This window comes from Phocoena sinus, chromosome 14, assembly GCF_008692025.1.
Source record: "Phocoena sinus isolate mPhoSin1 chromosome 14, mPhoSin1.pri, whole genome shotgun sequence".
Lineage (NCBI taxonomy): Eukaryota > Metazoa > Chordata > Mammalia > Artiodactyla > Phocoenidae > Phocoena > Phocoena sinus.
This window is the reverse complement of record NC_045776.1, coordinates 7797281-7821661: the sequence shown is the minus strand read 5'-3', so window position 1 is coordinate 7821661 and position 24381 is coordinate 7797281. Positions and strand designations below refer to the sequence as shown.

The 24381-nt window shown below is 35.8% G+C and overlaps 1 protein-coding gene across 1 annotated transcript in view; it reads left to right on the top strand.

Moving 5' to 3' along the window:
* The window catches only part of DOK6 (docking protein 6), a 399939-nt gene that overhangs the window by 121624 nt on the left and 253934 nt on the right, over window positions 1-24381 (top strand). Inside the window, exon 2 of the mRNA XM_032602788.1 lies at window positions 15681-15788. Within this exon, the coding sequence (XP_032458679.1) occupies window positions 15681-15788 (108 nt within the window). The remainder of the gene's footprint in view (window positions 1-15680; window positions 15789-24381) is intronic.

The following is a 24381-nucleotide window of genomic DNA, read 5'->3' as shown; positions in this document are numbered from 1 at the left end:
ACATTTTGTACATAATGTAATACATTATACATTTTACATAAGTAATGTAATAATATGTATTACATAAGTAATACATATTACATAATTAATGTAATAATAACAAATACAAGCTCTGAAGTTAGATTATCAGGGCTTGATTCCTATATCTCAGTGACTGTCTTTAAAAAAATGTTTTTTCTGTGCCTCAATTTTGTCCTATGTAACATACAGTAATAATGAAGCCTAATAGTGTTGTTTTGTGAACGAAATGTGTTAATACATTTCAGATATTTAGATCAACATGTGACCAAGAGCATGTGTCCATCTTGGAAATTACAAAAGATTATATACCTATAAGGTATTGATTGATTCATCCAACAGTTTTTAAGTATTCACTTTGCTATGACTGAGTTTAGGGATGGAGAAGGAAAACAACGTGTAAGGCATGGCTGCTTCTCTGAAGGAGACTATAATCTAATAAGGGAGACTAACTGTCAAAGGACAGCGAAGAACAAATGATAAAGGAAAATGGTAAAGAGATGCTTGTTTTGCCTGGTTTGATCTAGGAAGTCTCCATGAGAGAAGTTAAGACTTAAGTCTGGGTTCAAAGGGTAGCTAGGATTCTAAAGAATGTGAATTGAAAAATAGGGGAATTTCAAGTAAAGAATATGATGCAAAAAAGACATGAAAGCAGTGCAATTCAAGGAGAAAATTTAATGGGAGAAGTGACAAATGTTTCACAAGACTTTGGGATTAGTTCATGAAGGTTCTTGAAGAGCAAGCTTCAGAATTTGAAATTTCTTTTATAAGCAGTGGGTGACAGTGATGTATTGGAAAGTTTTTGGTTGTTCTTGTTTTCATTTGTTTTTTGGTCTGAAGATATATGTGGCCAGAGCTGTGATTTAGGACATTTATTATGGTAATAGTTAATAAGTTGGGTTGGAGTAAAACAAGTGTGACAGCAGGAGATCAGCTGGGAGGTTACTCGAACAGTGTTTCTTAAAGTGGGATTCCGCTAGATGTTAGTAACAAAAAGAAAGGGAGGGATGTTATACATGGGTGATTAAATGTATTTGTCAACTAAAATGAATACTTTCATGGAGTGGAATGAAAGAAGTTTTCAAAGGCTACTGAGCAAAAACAAAAAGTGAGACAGTCTAAGAAATTTTATAAATCCATCACAAAGTAGGAAAACAGTAAAAAATGTACATTAAAAAGAATAAAACAAATATGAGGGGCTTCCCTGGTGGCGCAGTGGTTGAGAGTCCGCCTGCCGATGCAGGGGACACTGGTTCGTGCTCCGGTCCAGGAAGATCCCACGTGCCGCGGAGCGGCTGGGCCCGTGAGCCATGGCCGCTGAGCCTGAGTGTCCGGAGCCTGTGCTCCGCAACGGGAGAGGCCACAGCAGTGAGAGGCCCGCGTATTGCAAAAAAAAACCAAAAAAAAACAAATATGAGGTGGTGAAAAGTTCAAATATATCAGTAACCACATAAATGTAAATAGATTATGCATTTGTTTTAATAAACAGAAGTCATAAATATATAAGCCAAACTGACAAATTTACTATCTTAAAGTGAAAAACTTCTGCATGAAAAGTTAAATTATGAAAAAGTGAAAGTCAAACTACAAAATAGGGGAAGGTATTTCCAATACATTTACCTGATAAAGGATTTAAAAGTAAAATATATTTAAATTTTTCTGCAAATCAACAGCAAAAAGGACAAAAAACAAATATAGTCTATCAACATGGATAAAGCTCTATCATATAATTGAAAGTGAAAATTAGGCTTTATAGTATTTCGTACATGAAGTTTTATACTATTTGTGCAAAATTTGAAATATGAAAACAGTAATAAATATTGCTTATAAAGGTATAAAGATACCTTTATAATTCGATTGGAAGGATGTGCATTAACTTTAAGATAATATGTCATATGCAGTACATATATGAAAAAATTTTTTTTCTTTTACATCTTTATTGGAGTATAATTGCTTTACAATGGTGTGTTAGTTTCTGCTTTATAACAAAGTGAATCAGTTATACATATACATATGTTCCCATATCTCTTCCCTCTTGCGTATCCCTCCCTCGCACCCTCTGTATCCCACCCCTCCAGGCGGTCACAAAGCACAGAGCTGATCTCCCTGTGCTATGCGACTGCTTCCCACTAGCTATCTACCTTACGTTTGGTAGTATATATATGTCCATGCCACTCTCTCGCTTTGTCACAGCTTACCCTTATGAAAAAGAATTTAATGATTAGTAACTATTGACCCTAGAAGTTCTGGAATTTCTCAAAGATCATTACAAAACTTCACGTATAATTGACCTTTTCATAATTCTTTAAGTTCATTACCAAATCTGGCAGCTGTTTATGGCTAATTGAAATGAAACCAGTAACATCAGTTATAATCACATTTATTACCAGAAAACTCATGTCTGTTGTCAGTTGAAACCTTAGCATAAGTCCCTCATTTGAAATCAACATCTGAATATTATCATTACTTTTAAAGAACAGTGGATTACAAGAGGCATGGAATAATTCTATTTTAGGCTTAAACATTTTACTCGGGACAATTCAACAAGTATGTAAACTTAGGTCAAGTTGATATACTAATTTGAAATAGAAGTTGGAAATGTGTTTTCTGATTCAATATTTTAAAGATACTGTACTTATTAGTTTCAAAGAGGCACTAGGTATTCAAAAAACCACTAGGTGTTGAATCAACATTGGATGAGTCTGAAAATTTATATCTGGAAACTGAAGTAAAATAATGGTTTCACAAAGAGGACATAGTTTAATGGTAAGAAGTTATTCTCAGGTAGTCTGGAAAGCAGCATTTTACAGAAAGACTGCAGTTTATAAATTTGTCAAGAGCAGTTTTGGTAATGCAATTGTTTAAATATCATATTAAACTCAATATATCTCAACTAAACTCATTTAGTTTAGTTTATATATCTATAACTAAACTCATTTCTTAGGTTTTCTGACAATTGCATAAATGCCATCATTCACTTGGTTATCTAGGTATAAAAACTTAGATATATCTTTAATTCTTCACTTGTATTGTTTATTGTGAAGTTCAGATTTTTCCTGTAATGTTTTTCATCCTGGGTTCATCTTCTCTCTCTCTGCTGCCCTCAGCATTGGCTGAGTTGTAATCTCCTTCTCTGGTATGAATGTACTAATCACCTAATGAAACTTTTCTCTTGTCATAGTTATATTAACCCTACTACTGATCTAATATTTTAAAAAGATTATTCCCATGTCACTCCCTTAATAAAACTGATCATTGACTCCATTTTCTGCTACATCAAATGAAAACTGTCTTTGATTTTTAAGGCTTTCTACCTTTTGTGTTTTTATTCTTTCTTTCTTTCCTAGGAGTGTGTGTGTGTGTGTGTGTTCCTCAATTCTCCCCATTCTTTTTTTTTTTTTTAAACATCTTTATTGGAGTATAATTGCTTTACAATGGTGTGTTAGTTTCTGCTGTATAACAAAGTGAAACAGCTATGTGTATACATATATCCCCATATGTCCTCCCTCTTGTGTCTCCCTCCCTTCCATCCTCCCTATCCCTCCCCTCTAGGTGGACACAAAGCACCGAGCTGATCTCCCTGTGCTATGCGGCTGCTCCCCATTCTTATATATCACGGGAGCATCTCACTTTTGGATTTTGCCCACAGATTTTTGCCTGGTGCAGGTAAAGGCAAAAATTAATGAAGACACAAAGATTTGAAACGTATGTGACTAAAAAGAGGAAATAAAAATCCTGGAAGGAGAAGTAAACCGAAGAGGAAATATTTTGATTTGGACATTTGACTTTCACTTACTGAACCCTATAGTAACTGGGTCCATAAAATAGAAACGTGCTGGTTGTACCTGGGAATAGAGTTTTCAGTGATTATTGAGTTATGCCTGTACAACTGACTGATGAAAATAAAATATTGTCAATTTCAAAAGCATAAGTTGATATAGAGCTAAAGAATACTCCGATTTTAGAGAAAGTAAAACCCAGAAGACATGGTTCTTTCCTGGAGATTTTGAGCAAAGAGATAGGATATTTTGTTCTGGGTCATGTCAGTGTTGGGCTCCTTGAAAGCAGGGAGCAGGAAGAGAGTAATTGTAAGACTCCCTCCAGTGCTGTGATTGTCTCTAAAGATTGCCACCTGCTTGGGTTACTGCTCTGCAGGTCTGCTCTGCAATTGGTTTTCATTCTCATGATAATGAATTGTCTCATGACAATTTCACACTCTCAACCTAAAACTTGCTGCTGCTGTGAAGTGTTTCATTTCTGGCTGTGACTCTAAACCATGTCTGTATTCTTTCCCAGTATTTCATTGATGGCCTGGTAGACAAATGCAGTAGAGAGAACTATAGATACTCAGGTGAAAAACAAAAAACACTTGGCCTCCTCAAAAGTTGGCAGTGGTGAGATTTGGGGAATCATTGTTTGCCTTTTGTGAATTTCCAATTGTTTTTCTGGGTTATTAAGATAAAGAGAAAGCAAGAGCATAGAAACGGAAAAGATGAACACATTTATTTTGGTCTTTCCAACCATGAAACGAGAAAAAATGAGATATACATATTGTGCTTTAAGCATTTTTTCAATGTTAATGGATAGCAATATTTATATTTTGCATTAAACAGTGGTGAATGATGCAAAGCTCTTGAGTTAACAAAATTGGTGAGAACTTTCTCTTTTAAAATTGAACTTAAATTATGGTCTGAGGAGAAGGGAAATAAGTTTTTAATTTTTTGGTTCTGTGGTTTATATTTAAATAGGTGAGTGTTTATACAGAGACAGATGCATATTTATATTATTTATATATGTATATAAACTAAACTTTAAAAGTCAAATAGATATAAGGACAAATGCATTTATATATAAATATAAATGGATAGCCATATACACATAAAATGATAGCCTGCCTCTACTCCATTTCATCCTTTTTTGTTTGTTTGTTTCATCCTTAATGACCTCTGCTTTTTCAGTCGCAGATTATATAACCTAAAACAGAAATGGCCAGTAGAAGTATTTTTAAAACAATGAAGTAAAAACAATCCTTGAATTAGTGATAAGATTTCTTATATTTTTTGAGATACTAGTTAGTTTTTTGCTAAATTAAGTTACAGGTTAAAATAAATGTATTTAGACTTGTGGATATTTAAGAAAATGTATTTATATCCTCCATCCCCAGAAATATACTCTTTGCCTGTTTACAATGGGGGCTGCTTGGTGCCCCTTATAACACCTTTAAAGTTGTCTCTGGCTCATCTCTTTTCATTGCTCTTGTATTCTTAAGTATTTCTAATCAATTCACAGGTGGAGAAAAACCCTTTGGGTTTTACATTTATCAGAGAGCCACTGCATTTATGTCAGGGAACTCAGCAGGCTGTGAACTATATCCAGAGTTGCAGATGTGTACAAAGGAGGACCCGTAGTGGATATATTTGATTATAGTAGTCTACTCCTGGGCATACAGAAGCCACAGGACTGTAGACATTGCAATTGACAGCTGCAAGTCTTACAGGTTAGAGATGACATGTGCCTTGAAAAATCTAAGCATTTAAAAGAAATCAACCTGAAATACCCAATATTCCTGACCCTATACCACTATTTTTAAAATTTCATTTCATTTGTGACTTTTGTTTAATCTGTAATCCTAAATTTTCTGAGACTTCAGTTTACTTAAGGACATCTACCATAACTTAGAGAAAGAGTTGATGAATCTGATTGAAATCTTAAAGTCAAGATTGTTCCTGACCTGGCTCTCCCATATCTTTCTTCTCTTATCTCTCACCACCCTTACTGTGGTTCACTGCCCTCCACACTGGCCTCCTTGCAGTTCTTGGAATAATAGTTCACGCAGGCTCCCTCAACAGGGCATTTGCTCTTGCAATTTTGTCTTACTGAAGCACTCTTTCCCCAGATGTCTGTACCACTCTTTCTGTCACTTCCTCTAATACTAAAATGTAGGCTGCTGGGTGAGCCTTCCCTCACCATCCCTCCATAGCACTTAACACCATTGAAAAAAATACAGTTTACAAATACACTTATTTATTTGCCATCATCTGTCTACCCAATTGAAATGGATGTTAGAGGCAGGAACTTTGTTTCCACACGGACAGAAAGTTTGTGTGCTTTTTGCTGTTGCTATTATTATTATTTTTATCTGCATTTTTTTACAACTGTATCCACAGAACAAAGAGCTCTCAAATATTTTTTGAACAAATGGAATAGATAAGAGTGATTCTGGTATCGGTATATATTTGACAGCAATTAAATATAAGCCAGTGTTGAAAGTTTGTATCTATATTGAAAAAGATAGCTAAAGCCAAATTCATCAGTGCATGAAGCTTAATCCTGTGTATTAACCACTTTTTACACAAACACAGAGTGTCTTTCAATAGTACCATACACAATTTGTGAGAGGAGAAAGACTCAGGACTAAGTAATTGAATTTACTCATAGCATAAGCCTGCAATAACCATTCCTGAATGGTCTTTGCTTATGTGTTTATTTGTTGTCTTGATATGTTCATCTTATATACAGTTATAAATAATTGAATCCTATACCCCAAGTTATCATTTATACAGTATCTTGATTTCAGAAGGGAACACAGGGACTTCCCTGGTGGTCCAGTGGTTAAGACTTTACCTTCCAGTGCAGGGGGTATGGGTTTGATCCTTGGTCGGGGAGCTAAGATCCCACATGCCTCACGGCCAAAAACCCAAAACATAAAACAGAAGCAATATTGTAACAACTTCAATAAAGACTTTAAAAATGGTCCACATAAAAAAATATCTTTAAAAAAAAATAAGGGAACACAAACAAAAGATGCTCCAGATATGCCACTGTCGTCTATATTCTTTAAAATCTCTGGAAACGAAGTTTGTGTGACTCCTTTTAGTGCAGTGGATCCTCAGGTTTGACAACTCCTATAATTAAAAATTCTCCCAAGTTTTTAACCAAAATTGTACATGAACAAAGTTCATTAGGTCAACATCTTATGATGGAACAGGCCCATTAAATCCGACTTTTGGTTAAGTTAAATCTTGGGAATGGATGCTGGATAAATAACGTCATTATGGCTATGAATTAAAGCAAAGAAATCAAACCATCTACATCACAGTGAGTCTTAAATGGAAAAAGGATGCCCTTTGTGTAAAATCTCCTTGAAAAGGAGAAAACACTGAAGAAAAGGGACTGCTATGAGGTAAAAGGTTTTCATCTGATGGAAGGGAATCAAGAGGGTATTTAACTATGGCAATCGGTCTGGCTGGCTAATGCAGTGTAAAACTGAGGTGTGGAGCAGCTGTGCATCCTGCGGATTTCTGTAGTCCTGGCAACAACGTGGAATTTTCTCGAAGGAAAATCTGAAGGGTACCCAGGAGCCTGTTTGGTGAGACAACGGGCATGTTTAGGAGATAACTTTGAGAAGGTGAAATCAGTTACTTCCTCAGGAGAGAGTGAAGCAGCATCTTGAACAGCAATGGGACAGGCAGGCGTGTCATCCGAGAAGGGACAGGACTCGGGAGAAGGTGAATCTTCCTGCAACCTATAAGTTCTGTTGCTAACTAGCCAAATGGTCCCTGCATCTTCAGATGCCCTTGAAGAGCCAAGCAGTGTCTGAAGAGAGACTGCACCCTGTCCTCCCACACACTGCTAAAGAAGGGCACTGAGTTATGTCCTGTCTTTTGGAACAAAAGTAAAAACACCTAATTTAAATTAAATTAGTAAAAATACCTAATTAAAAGTATCTAATTTAATTGGTGTGGTTCTCTTTCAGTCACTCGAAAAATTTGTATTTTTCATTTATAAGCAAAATAAAACCTATTCCTTTATTTTTTCTTCTCAGAGGAGTGATTTCCTGGTCTCAAGTGGCCATTTTTGCTGCTCATCTTCAGAATTCTCCAACATACCCATATAAGGCATCAGTTCCAGGGCCTAAAGCAGACTAACACTATTAAAATCCCACTTGAAAAAGAGTAACAGGGAGGTGATTTCCTCGTGCTCCTATTAACTGTATGCTTCTGGTAAGAAGGTTGCTTTCAGACTGCTGACTCATGCTGAATTTGACTTCACATTGACAGAGAAAGACACTTCCAAATTCTCTGCACCAGGTCCCTTTTTACTACCATCACAAAGCAAACTATTTTGAAAAAAAAAAAAGCAAGGCGGAAAACAAAACTCTGCATTTATTAGCATTTATTAAATAATTAAGTTAAAAAATTCAACTAGACAGCAAAATATAACTAGTCCACAGTCATGATAATTCATACTATTTTTCCCAATAAATTATTTTGTTTTAATAAGTGTATTATGAGATTTCATTAGGCTTTTGAAATATCAAAAATAATTTAATTGAAACAGAAATTGAGGAACTTTGTGCAAAATACCTGGCCAGTAGTCTTCAAAACTGTCAAGGTCATGAGAAGCAAAAAAGGCTGAGAAACTGTCAAAGATCAGAGGAGATTAGGAGACAGGACCACTGAATGCACCGTGGTGACCTGGATTGGATCCCAAAACAGTAGAGGACATTGGTGTGAAAAACTGGTGACTTCTGAATAGAATCTGTAGTTCAGATGATAGTATTTTACTAACGTTAAGTCTTAGTTTTGAAAAATGTATCATGGTTATTTAGGATGTTAGTATTAGGAGAAGCTGGGTAAAATCTTTTTGGGAAATCTCTGCACCATTTTTGCCAGTGTTTATAAATCTAAAATTATCCCAGAACAAGAAAATAATAACTTAAGGGCCTTGGCTTGGTAAACAGTCTGTTACATCAGGTCTTTAACAATCAATTTTATCTATATGTGGTTGCCTCTGTTAATGTAATAGCAAAGAGATAAGATGCTATCGTAAATACCAAGTCTATTTTTCCTCATTATCCATTATCAGGTTTATTCTATAGCAGTATCAAGTGCCTAAATGGAAACATTTTTGCTTTCTGACTCATGTTTATCTCACTATTTAGTTAAAAATAATGTTGTCACACAAGCTGAGACATTGCAGTCAGGGAGTATGTTTGTTTACTTCCATGAATATTACAAGGCTTCATTGAATATCACCATGGTTCCTGAGCAATAAAGTGCACAGGGTACAGGGAAAAGTATTCTTCTGTAGGAAAGAACAGAAACTATATTACCAGGATTTTTGGTCTCAAATGCATTCAAAGAGGGTCTTCCTACCTCAACTAGAATTCCAAATCCACTAATAAATAATCAGGAGATAAATATGAATAATCTATATACTTTGCAAATGATATGTTTATTTATCTGCCTTGGATCTCTCACATTTCTACTCAGATTCATGTAACTATTTTTCACTTCCACAATATTACTGTTAATACTACTACTCCGCTAATAAAAACAAAATCTAAAAAAGTATCTTTCTTAGAGTGGGCTGCCATAACACAATGCCATAGGCTGAGTGGCTTGAAAAACAGACATTTATTTTCTCACAGTTCTGGGGGTTAGAAGTCAAAGATCAAGGTCCAGCATGGTCAGGTTCTGGCAAGAGCCCTCTTCCCAGCTTGCAGATGACCAGCATCTCACTGCATGTCCACATGACCTCTTTTTCTGTGAGAGCATGGAGAGAAGGCAGGCTCTCTGGTGTCTTTTCTTACAAGGACACTAATTCCATCCTGAGGGCCCCACCCTCATGACTTCATCTAACCCTAATTACCTCCCAAAGCCCCATCTCCAACTACCATCACATTGGGGGTGAGGAATCCAACGAACCATATGCTGATATCATATTATTATCAATATTTATACTACCTTTTTTAGGTTGTTTTACCTTGAGGGTAGAGATCAGTAAGGGGTCAAAAAATAAATAAATAACTAGAACACAGTATGTGGAACACAAGTGTGTGGAGAGAACACCAGGAGATCTGAAGGAGTAGTCATAACTCCTTATGTCCTGGGCTGTGGTTAGAAATCTTGTGACAGAGGAGATGGGTCTCCACCTGGGTAGAGAAAGAGAGGTATATCCATGTGTGCTGAAAGCTCAGGGCTGTCCTTCATGTGCTTTTTGAAGCTACCAGTATGGAGCTAGGAAAGGAAGCAAGAGTAATATGAAATTGTGTGATTGTACTGTTATTGTGTTTATTCTGCTTTTATGATGAGAGGTCTTCCTGTGATTGTTCTGAGTGCCTTTGAACAGGAGAAACACTGTCTTCTAGTGAATAATAGACAGTGCACACTCCAGAGGAATTATAGTATCTGGCCTATATTAAAAAAACAGTATAAATAAACTTTACAGTATAATTAAAGAAATAGAACAGAAGAGAGACCTTCAAGATAGCGGAGGAGTAAGACATGGAGATCACCTTCCTCCCCACAAATACATTAGAAATACATCTACGTGTGGAACAACTCCTACAGAACACCTACTGAATGCTGTCAGACAAACTCAGACGTCCCCAAAGAGCGAAGAACAGATGCCCTCAGCGACCTACATGCAGAGGCGGAGCTAAATCCAAAGCTGAACCCCAGGAGCTGTGCGAACAAAGAAGAGGAAGGGACATCTCTCCCAGCAGCCTCAGGAGCTGCAGATTAAAGCTCCACAATCAACTTGATGTACCCTGCATCTGTGAAATACATGAATAGACAACAAATCATCCCAAAATTGAGGCAGTGGACTTTGTGTGATTTTGTCTGTATAGCTTTGCTTTTACAATTTCTCTTGGGGTTCTGTCTGTCCTTTTTTATTTTTATTTTTTAGGGTAGTTTTCAGTGCTTGTTATCGTTGATGGATTTGGTTTTTGGTTTGGTTGCTGTCTTCTTTCTTTCTCTTTTTTATTACTATATATTTTTTTTAAATTTTCAATAATTTTTTACTTTTTATTTTAATAACTTTATTTTATTTTACTTTTTTCTTTCTTTTTTCTCCCTTTTCTTCTCAGCCGTGTGGCTGACAGGGCCTTGGTACTCTAACTGGGTGTCAGGCCAGTGCCTCTGCGGTGGGATAGCGGAGTTCAGGACATTGGTCCACAAGAGACCTCCCGGCTCCATGTAATATCAAATGGTGAAAGCTCTCGCAGAGATCTCCATCTCAACTCTAAGAGCCACCTCCACTCAACGACTGGCAAGCTTCAGTGCTGGACACCCCCTGCCAAACAACTAGCAAGACAGGAATGTAACCCCACCCATTAGCAGAGAGGCTGCCTAAAATCATAATAGGGTCACAGACACACCAAAACACACCACCAGATGTGGTCCTGCCCACCACAAAGACAAGATCCAGGCTCATCCACCAGAACACAGGCACCAGTCCCCTCCACCAGGAAGCTTACACAACCCAGTGAACCAACCTTAGCCACTTTGGGGGCAGACACCAAAAACAATGGGAACTACAAACCTGCAGCCTGCAAAAAGGAGACTCCAAACACAGTAAGTTAAGCAAAATGAGAAGAGAGAAACACAAAGCAGATTAAGGAGCAAGGTAAAAACCCACCAGACCAAACAAATGAAGAGGAAATAGGCAGTCTACCTGAAAAAGAATTCAGAATAATGATAGTAAAGATGATCCAAAATCTTGGAAATAGAATGGAGAAAATACAAGAAACGTTTAACAAGGACGTAGAGGAACTAAAGAGCAAACAAACAATGATGAACAACACAATAAATGAAATTTAAAATTCTCTAGAAGGAATCAATAGCAGAATAACTAAGGCAGAAGAATGGATAAGTGACCTAGAAGATAAAATAGTGGAAATAACTACCGCAGAGCAGAATATAGAAAAAAGAATGAAAAGAATCGAGAACAGTCTCAGAGACCTCTTGTACAACATTAAATGCGCCAACATTCGAAATATAGGGGTCCCAGAAGAAGAAGAGAAAAAGAAAGGGACTGAGAAAATATTTGAAGAGATTATAGTTGATAACTTCCCTAATATGGGAAAGGAAATAGTCAATCAAGTCCGGGAAGCACAGAGTCCCATACAAGATAAATCCAAGGAGAAACATGCCAAGACACATACTAATCAAACTATCAAAAATTAAATACAAAGAAAAAATATTGAAAGCAGCAAAGGAAAAACAACAAATAACACACAAGGGAATCCCCATAAGGTAAGCAGCTGATCTTTCAGCAGAAACTCTGCAAGCCAGAAGGGAGTGGCAGGGCATATTTAAAGTGATGAAAGGGAAAAACCTACAACCAAGATTACTCTACCCAGCAAGGATCTCATTCAGATTCTACAGAGAAATTAAAACCTTTACAGACAAGCAAAAGCTAAGAGAATTCAACACCACCAAACCAGCTTTACAGCAATGCTAAAGGAACTTCTCTAGGCAAGAAGCGCAAAAGAAGGAAAAGACCTACAAAAACAAACCCAAAACAATTAAGAAAATGGTAATAGGAACACACATATTGATAATTACCTTAAACGTAAATGGATTAAATGCTCCAACCAAAAAACATAAACTGGCTGAATGGATACAAAAACAAGACCCATATATATGCTGTCTACAAGAGACCCACTTCAGACCTAGGGACACCTACAGGCTGAAAGTGAGAGGATGGAAAACAATATTCCATGCAAATGGAAGTCAAAAGAAAGCTGGAGTAGCAATTCACATATCAGACAAAATAGACTTTAAAATAAAGATTATTACAAGAGACAAAGAAGGACACTGCATAATGATCAAGGGATCAATCCAAGAAGAAGATATGACAATTGTAAATATTTATGGACCCAACATAGGAGCACCTCAATACATAAGCCAAATGCTGACAACCATAAAGGGGGAAATTGACAGTAACACAATCATAGTAGGGGACTTTATCACCCCACTTTCACAATGGACAGATCATCCAAAATGAAAATAAAGAAACACAAGCTTTAAATGATACATTAAATAAGATGGACTTAATTGATATTTATAGGACATTCCATCCAAAAACAACAGAATACACTTTCTTAAGTGCTCTTGGAACATTCTCCAGGATAGATCATATCTTGGATCACAAATCAATCTTGGTAAATTTGAGAAAACTGAAATCATATCAGGTATCTTTTTCAACCACAATGCTATGAGACTAGATATCAATTACAGGAAAAAATCTGTAAAAATTACAAACACATGGAGGCTAAACAATACAGTACTAAATAACCAAGAGATCACTGAAGAAATCAAAGAGGAAATCAAAAAATACCTAGAAACAAATGACAATGTAAACACGACAACCCAAAACCCAGAGATAAACCCACGCACCTATGGTCAACTAATCTGTGACAAAGGAGGCAAGGATATACAATGGAGAAAAGACAGTCTCTTCAATAAGTGGTGCTGGGAAAACTGGACAGCTACATGTAAAAGAATGAAATTAGAACACTCCGTAACACCATACACAAAAATAAACTCAAAATGGATTGAAGACCTAAATGTAAGACCAGACACTTTAAAACTCTTAGAGGAAAACATAGGCAGAACACTCCATGACATAAATCACAGCAAGATCCTTTTAGAGCCACCACTTAGAGAAATGCAAATTAAAACAAAAATAACCAAATGGGACCTAATGAAACTTAAACCTTTTGCACAGCAAAGGAAACCATAAACAAGACAAAAAGACAGCCCTCAGAATGGGAGAACATATTTGCAAATTAAGCAACTGACAAAAGGATTAATCTCCAAAATTTACAAGCAGCTCATGCAGCTCAATATCAAAAAAACAACCCAATCCAAAAATGGGCAGAAGACCTAAACAGACATTTCTCCAAAGAAGATATACAGATTGCCAACAAACACGTGAAAGGATGCTCAACATCCCTAATCATTAGAGAATTGCAGGTGAAAAACACAATGAGGTATCACCTCACAACCATCAGAATGGCCATATTCAAAAAATCTACAAATAATAAATGCTGGAGAGGGGGTGGAGTAAAGGGAACCCCCTTGCACTGTTGGTGGGAATGTAAATTGATACAGCCACTATGGAGAAGAGTATGGAGGTTCCTTTAAAAACTAAAAATAGAACTACCATATGACCCAGCAATCCCACTACTGGGCATATAGCCTGAGAAAAGCATAATTCAAAAAGAGTCATGTACCGCAATGTTCACTGCAGCTGTATTTACAGTAGGTAGTTCATGGAAGCCACCTAAGTGTCCATCGACAGACGAATGGATAAAGAAGATGTGGCACATATATATAATGGAATATTACTCAACCATATAAAGAAATGAAATTGAGTTATTTGTAGTGAGGTGGATGGACCTAGAGACTGTCGTACAGAGTGAAGTCAGAAAGAGAAAAATAAATACCATATGCTAACACATATGTATGGAATCTAAAAAAAAAAAAAAAATGGTTCTGAAGGACCTAGGGGCAGGACAGGAATAAAGACGCAGACGTAGAGAATGGGCTTGACACCGGGAGGGGGAAGGGTAAGCTGGGACGAAGTGACAGAGTGGCATGGACATATATACACTACCAAATGTAAAATAGATAGCTAGTGGGAAGCAGCTGCATAGCACAGGGAGATCTGCTCGGTGCTTTGTGACCACCTAGAGGGGTGGGATAGGGAGGGTAGGAGGGTGACCCATGAGGGAAGAGATATGGGGATGTATGTATATGTATAGCTGATTCATTTTTTTATGAAGCAGAAACTAACATTGTAAAGCAATTATACTCCAATAAAGATGTTTAAAAATAAATAAATTTTAAAAATAAAAAAAAGAAATAGAACAGAAATACAGTGATCTTAGTTTCTGGCTATAGAGAATGTAAACTCCAGCAAAAATATGCATTTCTATAAAAGTTTGAAATATTAAATTTGCATTTCTAGACCTCTTTAGTTATTGAAAAAAGTCTCATTTTATTGATTTGACTTAAACATACCTGTGGATGGAGGGTTTTAAGGTGGGCATCAGGTGACAGTGTAAGAGCCAACATGAATTATTCCTGTAAAATCAGGAAGAGTCCAGAAAGAAGGGCCTGTGTTTGTGTAATATATAGCCCTGCTTTTTTTTTAAACAAAGCTGAAGAGATGTGTGTTCAGACAGATGTGTGTTCAAATCCTGACACTCTTACTGTCTTACTATCTTTATCCTAAAATGAAGACAACCTACCTCATATAGTAGGTATAAGGATTAAATGTGTCTATAAATTTTAAAATGTATTGCACATAATAAGTGTTTAGTAAATAGTAGGTGCTATAAAAGCATAGAAGGGCGTGACAGATGTGTCCATTATAAAAAGATATCTGTTTCATTTTCTAAAGCAGTATATGAGCATTTTTTATAATGAACACTGTAAGTTAATTTTTAAATGTGATGTTTTTCCAAAGAATATTGAACATTATGAAAGTGCTTAATCTTAGTAAATTTTTACTTCATTATCATGGAAAACAGAATTGTTTGTCACCAGGATGGTGAGAATAAATACTTTATATGGTGTTGATACCCAGATGATTTAGTTAGATTAAAGAGGATTGAAGCCAGTGCACTGAAAATGTCATAGCATAAAATCTTTTCATATAAAATTTGTTTATATTTAATATTGTTTTTAAAATTTGCTATAATTTTAAAGAATAACATGCCTCTGAATTCCCAATTTTTTTCTCTCTGTAAGATAAGTGCATGTAAAACAATTTATTCCCCCGGATTAGTTGAACAGATAAATCCCTGATGCTACTAAACTCACGTACAAAAGATATAATGGGATTCCTTTATTTACTTTCAGATTTTCCGACGTTGCTGGTTGGTTTTTAAGAAGGCGTCTAGTAAAGGACCCAGAAGGCTAGAAAAATTTCCAGATGAAAAGGCAGCATATTTCAGAAACTTTCATAAGGTAAGTCACGGTCTTTGGAATCTCTGGGGAATAACTGTACCCTTGGCAACAACTGTGGAGACATTTCTTTTGATAGATGAAGTCTGCAGAGGCAAAAATGCATGGCCAGGATAAAATGTCCCTGCACTGATAAAATGCAAAAGTTGTTTTTCTCCTTTATTTTAATCATCTGCTATAAATGCCAGTGGTACCTCTGCAAAATGAAAGACTCATTTTTATTGCTACTTTGCAAAATGAGATGACTCATAACTCAACCAGATCATTTCCCAAGGTGCTGAGTAGGCATTTTCCCTCTTTTCATTTTTCACTTTGATTTCAAGCGTGGGCAATGTTTTGGAGATAAAACTTTTGAGGCTGGTGTTAGCAGTGTTAACGACACTTAATGTACAAAGCATTTGCTCTTTTCAGCATAACGAGAACGATCGTCATGTATGCTGATGTGTGGAGGTGTGACTTAAACCCTATGAATGAAATAGCGATTTCCTAAGAATTAAAAGTATGTAAGACGTTGCCCTAGAGTGATGCTAAATGTGCTGCTGAAAGTTCTCTCTGGTGATAATGTCCAAAAAGAGTTAAGTATTCGTTAGTAATGTGGAGGATTCATGATCAGAATGCAGAATTGTGAAACAGCATTGCTTTTTTGATAGAATGCCTACATAAGCTCAGGAAAGACTTTAATTCCTCACTGGTGGTAACATAGAGTAAGTTACCCTGAATAATGTAATTAGTCTGTGGAATTTATTTTATGTGAGGTATAGTGCTAATTTCTTCTTTTATTAAAAATAGAGTGCTTGCCAGGGATGAGGGGGGTGGGAGGGATAAATAGGCACAGGACTGAGGATTTTTAGGACAGTGAAACTACCCTTTATGATACTATAATGGTGGATGTATGTCATTATAAATCTGTCCAAAGCCATAGAACGTACAACACCAAGAGTGAACCTTACTGTAAAATATGGACTTTGGGTGATTATGTTGTATCAAAGTAGGTTCATGAGTTATAACAAATGTACCATCTGGTGGGGATATTGATAATGGGGGAGGCTAGGTATTTGTGAGGGCAGGTTGCATACGGGAAAGCTCTGTACTTTCTGCTCAATATTGCTGTGAACATAACACTGCTCTAAAAATTAAAGTCTATTAAAAATAGATCATTCAGCAGTAATGTGCTAACCAATCCTATTACACAAATAACTAGCAATCTTTTGTATTAGATTTGAACCTATATCATAAGGCTTAAAATGTGAATTTCTTTAACTCTCTATGAGGTATTCTGTATTTTAATATAGATTTACTAATAGAGAATCCAAGTTCAAGTTCCTGCCCAGCCACTTACAAGCTCATAGGAGTCTGGTTTTCTCATGAGGACATGGATTTTAAAATTGTAATATTACATGTCTCTTTTGAAGACTATTTAAGATAGAGTATCAAATAACAACCAACACAGTGATGCAGGTTCTTACTATATGAAAAATTATTTGCAGCCTGAAGTCATATTGATATTTTGTATGATGATGATGACCATGGCAATAATTTTAAGCCTCACTTAATGACAAACTGCCAGGTCGTGAAATGTAAGTCTGTAACGTTTAGTTTTTGAGTAAAATTTTGGAAGACGGAGCATAGTATATATTCTGTGTATTCCTGGTCAGAACGCCTGCCTGCTGGTCAGTGCTGTACTCTGGCTGGACGCTCTCTAGCCAGCGCACCTAGAGTCCACGTACTCATGATTCAGCCATCTTCTACTTGCAAAATGGCAACATTATAAGCAGTATTATAACCACCTATAAGGGTTAATAATTTAGACAAAGATAAGTATAAGCTGTCTGCTTTACACGATGCACTGGGGAGCACGAGGAGATGTATGAGGCACAGTCCTTGCCCTGAAAGAGCTTGTATTCCAGAGGAAAAGACACACATATGCAGATAATTTTGATTCAATATGAACAAGTCTTAATAAATTGAAAAGGGTTGAGGTCATAAAGAGTGTGTTCTCTGACCATAAATTATTTAAATTAGAAATCAATGTTATCTAGTAAATGCTAAATATTTGGTAATTAACATAGTCTAAGGGGTAATAATTCCAAGGCAATGTAGTAGTCACAGAGGCTATTAGCAGGTATTCTAAACTCAACGTTAATAAAAACACAAATATCAGCATGTGTGGAATAGAGCTATACCGGTGAGTACAGGGAAATATATAGCTATGAGTTCTTACATTAGAAAGAAACAATAAATGCAGGAGAAAATATCAATGAAACAGAAACCAAAATAGCAGTCAGGAAATTTTGTAAAGTCAATAGCTGTTTCTTTTACAAAAAAAAATCACTCACTTGATAAACTCTTAACCGAATTTATCAGGAAAAAAATAATAAGAAAAATCAAAGGCTGGTAAGAGTAGAGGGGTTATCACTACAAATTCTACTTGACAGCTTAAAGGAAATAGACAAACTCCTTGAAAGATACAAACTACCTAGTCTTATTCAATAGCTGAAGACCTAATAAAAACTTTGAACTTATATAGTTCACAACTTTCCCACCAAGAAAACTTCAGGTCCATATCATTTCACTTGTTAATACTACAACATATTTAAAGGGAAAAAATTAATCCACATAAATACTTAAGGAAAATATAAAAAGGAGGAAACCCTTTCCAACTCACTTTATCAGACTGATATTATCTGAAAACCAAAACTAGACAAAGACACTAGGGGAAAGTGACTGATCAATATCCCTACAAATCAGAACATTTAAACAAAATATTAGGAAATCTAATTCAACAATATGTTAAAATAACATGATCAAGTAAGATTTACGATAGAAATGCAAGGTTGTTTTAACATTTGAAAATCGACCAATGTAATAATGTAGAAATAAAGAGAAAATATATCATGGGATCCTTTAAATGTATACAGAAAGACATTTCTGTATGCATATAAAGACAAAATTCAACATCCATTTATGATTTAAAACTCTCAGAACATCAAGGACAGAATGAACTTCCTTAATCAGAAAAAAAGCATCTAACAAATACCTACAGAAAAGAAAAAGAAAACTCTGTTTCTATGCTCAGTGACATAATCGTTTGTTGAAAATGCATGATCGTCTTCAAAACAAATACCAGAACTAATGAATGAATTTAGTGAATGACATTTTATGATCATTTGCATTTTTAAATAGTAGCAGTTAACACTTGATAAATTAATTTTTAAAAAAAACTCAATTTGCAGTAGTGCCAACAAATAATTATAAAGCACATGTGCAATCTCTACACTGAAAACTATGGAAAATAGCTGAATTAAAGAGGACCCAAATAAATGGCAAGAAATAAAATATTCTTAGATTGATACCAATTCAATATTTTTAGGATGGTCAATTCTTCCTAAATCGATATGTAACACAATTCTTATCAAAATTCCAGGAATATTTTCTTGTAGGTATTGACAAACTAATTCTATATGGATATTTGCATAACCTATATTAACCAATGCAATTTTAATAAAGAAGAACAAAATTGGAAATTTATAAGATTTCAAGACTTATTATAAAGTGACAGAAATCATGATATTATGATTTTAGCAAAAGGATATTTATATAGATCAATGGAAGGGAATAGAGAGGTCAGAAATGAACTGATACATATATGGTCAGTTGCATTTTGACAAAGGTATGAAGACAAGTCAATAGGAAAAGAAACTTTCTCCAACTAATGGTGCTAGAACAACTAGATGTCTCTATGTAAATAAATGAACAGTGATCTTACATCACATTATACACATAATAAACTCAGAGCAGATCATTGGTCTAAATTTAAACGCCAAAACTATAAAACTCCCTGTAGTAAGTATAGGAGAAAACCTTTTCCACTTTGTAATAAGCAAATATTTCTCAGCACACAAAAAGTATAAACCATAAGAAAAGATTGGTAAATTGAGCTGTATTGAAATTTAAAACTTTTTCTCTTCAAGTGATCTAGCTAACAAAATAAAAAGGCAGGTAAGTCTGGGAAAATACATGCAAACATTTCTCTGACCAGAAACACAAATCCAGAATACTTAAAGAATTCTTAGAACTCAATAACAGAATAAAAACCCAGTATTTTAGGTTGAACAAAAGATGTGAACAGATATTTTCCAAAATAAGATATATGAACAGCAAACAAGAACATGAAAAGATGCTCAACATCACCAGTGATCTGCAAGGTTTAAATTCAAAGTAACACTGTCCATCCATTAGAATGGCTAAAACCAGAAAGATTGAAACTAACCAGAGTTGTAGAACTCATACATTGCTGATGGACATGTAAAATTTTATAAGCACTTTGTAAAACAGTTGGCAGTTTCTTTAAAAGAGTAAACATACATCTGTCCAGCCATTCCACTTCTAGAAATTTACTCCCCTTCCCCGCAAATGAATAGCCATGTCCAAATAAATATATGTACGAAAATGTTCATGGTAGCTTTATTCAAAATAGCCTACAAGTGGAAACAACCCAAACAGGAGAATGAATAAACTAATTGTGGTACATCCGTCAATGGAAAACAACTGAATGATTGAAAGGAAAGACCTACTGACACACATAATAACAGATGAATCTCAGAATCATAATGCTGACTGAAAGAAGACCCAAAATAATACATATTGTATAATTTCACCCTTGTATTTGTAGTAACAAAATTCTTATTTATAGAAAAGAAATCATATCCTTGGTGGCCTATTTTTTTTTTTTTTTTTTTTTTGGCGGTACGTGGGGGCCTCTCACTGCTGTGGCCTCTCCCGTTGCGGAGCACAGGCTCCGGACGCGCAGGCTCAGCGGCCATGGCTCACGGGCCCAGCCGCTCCGCGGCATGTGGGATCTTCCCGGACCGGGGCACGAACCCGTGTCCCCTGCATCGGCAGGCGGACTCCCAACCACTGCGCCACCAGGGAAGCCCCTTGGTTGCCTATTTTGAGGGAGGAATAGATGGAAGGTTGGCCTGCAAAAGGACCTAAGGTGTTTAGGGGGGTGATGGAAGTGTTCTTTATTCTTACTGTGGTGGTGGTTTAAAAGGTACACGCAATGGTCAAAATTCATTCAGTTGCTCACTTTAAATGGTGGTAACTTACTGTGTATAAATCATTCTTCAATAAAGTTAACAAGGAAAAAGATCATCCTGTTGAGAAAGATCAAGAATCTTAACCCCTTTTGGGTCTGTGTGGTGACAACATTTACAATCTACTCTCTTAGCAACTTTCAAGCGTATAATACAGCACTCTTCGCTGTAATCACCATGGTGTACATTAGCTCCTCGGAACTTATTCATCTTACCCTTTGACCAATGGTGATGGAGATATTAACTAACCTTATTGTGGTAATCATTTCACAATATATGTGTATCCAAACATTATGTTGTACACCTTAAATTTACACCATGTTGTGGGTCAATGACATGGCAGTAATAAAGTTGGAATAAAAAAGAATCTTAACCACATTACACAGTGGGTAAGAGTGTAGGCTCTGGAATCCAGCTTCCATATTTAACAGCTGTGTGAAATTGCATAAGTTATTTAACCTCTATGTACCTAATTTTTCTCCTCTGACAGATTAAGATTTTAATAGTGCCTACCACAGAGAGCTGTTGTAAGGAATGAATGGTACTGTAGACATACAACGAGCTTAAATATAATTAGTTGCTATTAACAGAGGAAAATTTATAGCTAAGCATATAACTACTTACTTGGTGTATGGTTAGTTTAGAAAATGTTACGTGTTATTCGTCTAGCCTAGATGTGGCGGTAACTCCAATGAATGTGTTAGTATTGAAGTTTGAGGTCAAAGGACACATTTTGGATATAGTTTGTGAAAATGGACAGGATGTACCTATGGATTAAATGTTGAGTGTAAGTGAAAGGTAGGACTCATGGACTTGAGCAACAGAGATAAGGATGGTGCAGTTCATGAAGATGGGAAAGACGGAAGAGCAGGCTTTGAGTAAAAATCACAAGGTTTCACTTAGCATATGTTAAATTTGAAATGTCTATTAGGCATTCAAACTAAAATGTCAAGGAGTCAATTAGATAAACAAATGTGGGCTGGGGTGGGGGAAATGTCACTGATAAAGTTAGTTATCTAACTGTCATTGGCATATTGATATCACTTTACTCTGTAGCACTGGATAAAATGTCCTTGGGAAAGAATGAAGAAAAAGGAGATAACACTCCAACACTTAGAGGATTAGCAGAGCTGGAGGAGCCAGAACAGAAATCTGAGAACAGCAGGCAGTAAGATGAGAAAAATAACACTAAGGGTAAACCATTGGAAACTAAGAGAAAACTGTGCTAAAAGATGTGAACAAATGGTCATCTGTGTCTAGTTTGAGAGATTGAGAAAGGTGACAGAAAAGGGACCATTGGGCTGACAACATGGAGGTCTTTGGTGGCTTTGCCAAGAGCTATTTCAGTGAAACACGGGGACTTATTTCACCTGGAGTAGCTTACACGAGATTGAGGGGTAAGGAACGGATAGCTACTCAGGCAATGTTTTTCAAGACGTTTCACTGTAAAACTGAGCCAATATATAGAGCAGATATGTTTTTTAAGTACGACATGTATTGTAACACACCTATATGCCAAAGGGGACAACCTAGTAGACAGAAACTGTGATGATTAAAAGGTTCTTGTGTATAATGATAGGGTTTGGTCTTTAACAGAACCAGAGAGCATTCATTTTAACAAAAAAGAAGGAAAAGAATGACTGCAGATATAAGTAGGTTAAATAAAAATTAATGTTAGAAAACTATGACTAACACTTTCAAAACATACACACTTTATGTGTGTAAGCTCTCTCTCCAGTCTGTGAAAATTAAGTCATGAAAGACCCTGTGCAGTGCAGTGAGAATAGGAATAGTTCATCTTTTAATAAATAACTGAACAGATATCACTGACTGTAACTTGAAACTTCCTAAAGCACTTTAATAACTAGATTCAGTGTGTGTGACAGCTAAAATTTACTTTTCTCATGGCAATGTTTTGGAGATTCAAGGTTTTTATTGCTACAACTTATTATTCCCAGCAGTTGGGAGGCTAATTCTGTTTCCTAGTGATTTAAATTTCCTTTCAGGAATTTTATCTTATTGTTTTCCTCAGTGATTGTGAATTAAAACCGTGAAGTTAGACCAATTCCGTTAAGGAAGAATAATTTGGTCATGATTCATCAGTAATAAGAAATCTTAACGGTTGTTTTCAAGAAAATATGTAAATGGTTTCTTCTCTTATTTTGATACTATTTTAGCAAGTTTTGCCTAATGCTTCACTGGCTGTCTTATTATAGGCTCTGGGTAAAAAAAAATCACACGCTTTTACTTTGTATATGTTAAAATTGAAATGTCTCTTCGGCATTCAGGCCAAAATATTTGTGTCAACCTCACTACTTTTCTTCTTAACTAGCTCTATGACACTGATTTTTGCTTCTTTATTTTCTTAGAATGTACAGCTAGCATTATTCAAATTCTCTTTTATCATCTCTTCTATTATTCAATACTGCCATGCTTTATCACTCACACATGATAAAGTTCTCCCTAGCCATCCAAATTATATTACCATTGGGCAACTCTGATGTTGCTCAAATTAAAGGAAAAACTTTCCATGTAAATATTTGCTTTCACTGGGTGCCATAAGTAACATACAGGTGCATCTTGCCACTGAGGGTAATTTCTACTATGCTACAAAGGAAAAGAGCCCTGCCCTGAATATTGGGAAACGACTGTCAAACCCAATTCAAGAAAACAGAGAAAATACTATTTTAATAATATAATATAATTAATATAATATAATATATAGTTTTGTGAAACTGTGATATCTAGTGACTAGATAGACACTGAGGCTCAGAAGATGAAGAGCTGAGATACTCTTCTTATTTTTCCAATAGTGACAGTAATTGCCCTACTCCTCCAACACTGTTATGAGGTGTAAATAAGATACTACATGTGAACTCTTTAAAGACTGTCTAGAGCAGTCAAAAAATGTTAAGAGTTATTATCATTATTGTTTTAAGATCTTACAATACAAGAAAGCTAGGTTATAAATAGCTAACTACAATGAAGTATGATGAAGTGCAGTAATAAAAGTAAAAGGGAACACTTGTGTACCTTTGGAAATCAGGACTTTCCAAAGGGCTTCTTAAGATTACTCTGTTTTGACAAAACAAAATAATGGAGAGGGATGCAGTCTATGAGGAAGAAAAAGGGTGATTACAAGTACTGAAGCTACACTGCATGGTGAGTTGAAGAAAATTTGAGGAATCTAGTGTTGGCAAACTCTGAAAGGAGGGCTGTAGTGGTGGAAAATAAGCACAAAGGAAGTGGGTGAGGCAAGTGAAGGGTCATAAATGGCTTCCTCATGAGTTTAACCTCTATCCTGTAAGCAATAGAGCAGTTGTGAAGGGTTTTAAATGGTTTTTCATATCTTCAAATATGCATTCAGAAAAAAATAATTTGCGTGACATCACATCAAATGGATGGGATAATAGACTATATACAGAAAAACAATATAATTAAATATTATAGTATCATTATTTCCACTTCCCCGTAATAGACAACAGGGTCCTAAATGGAGA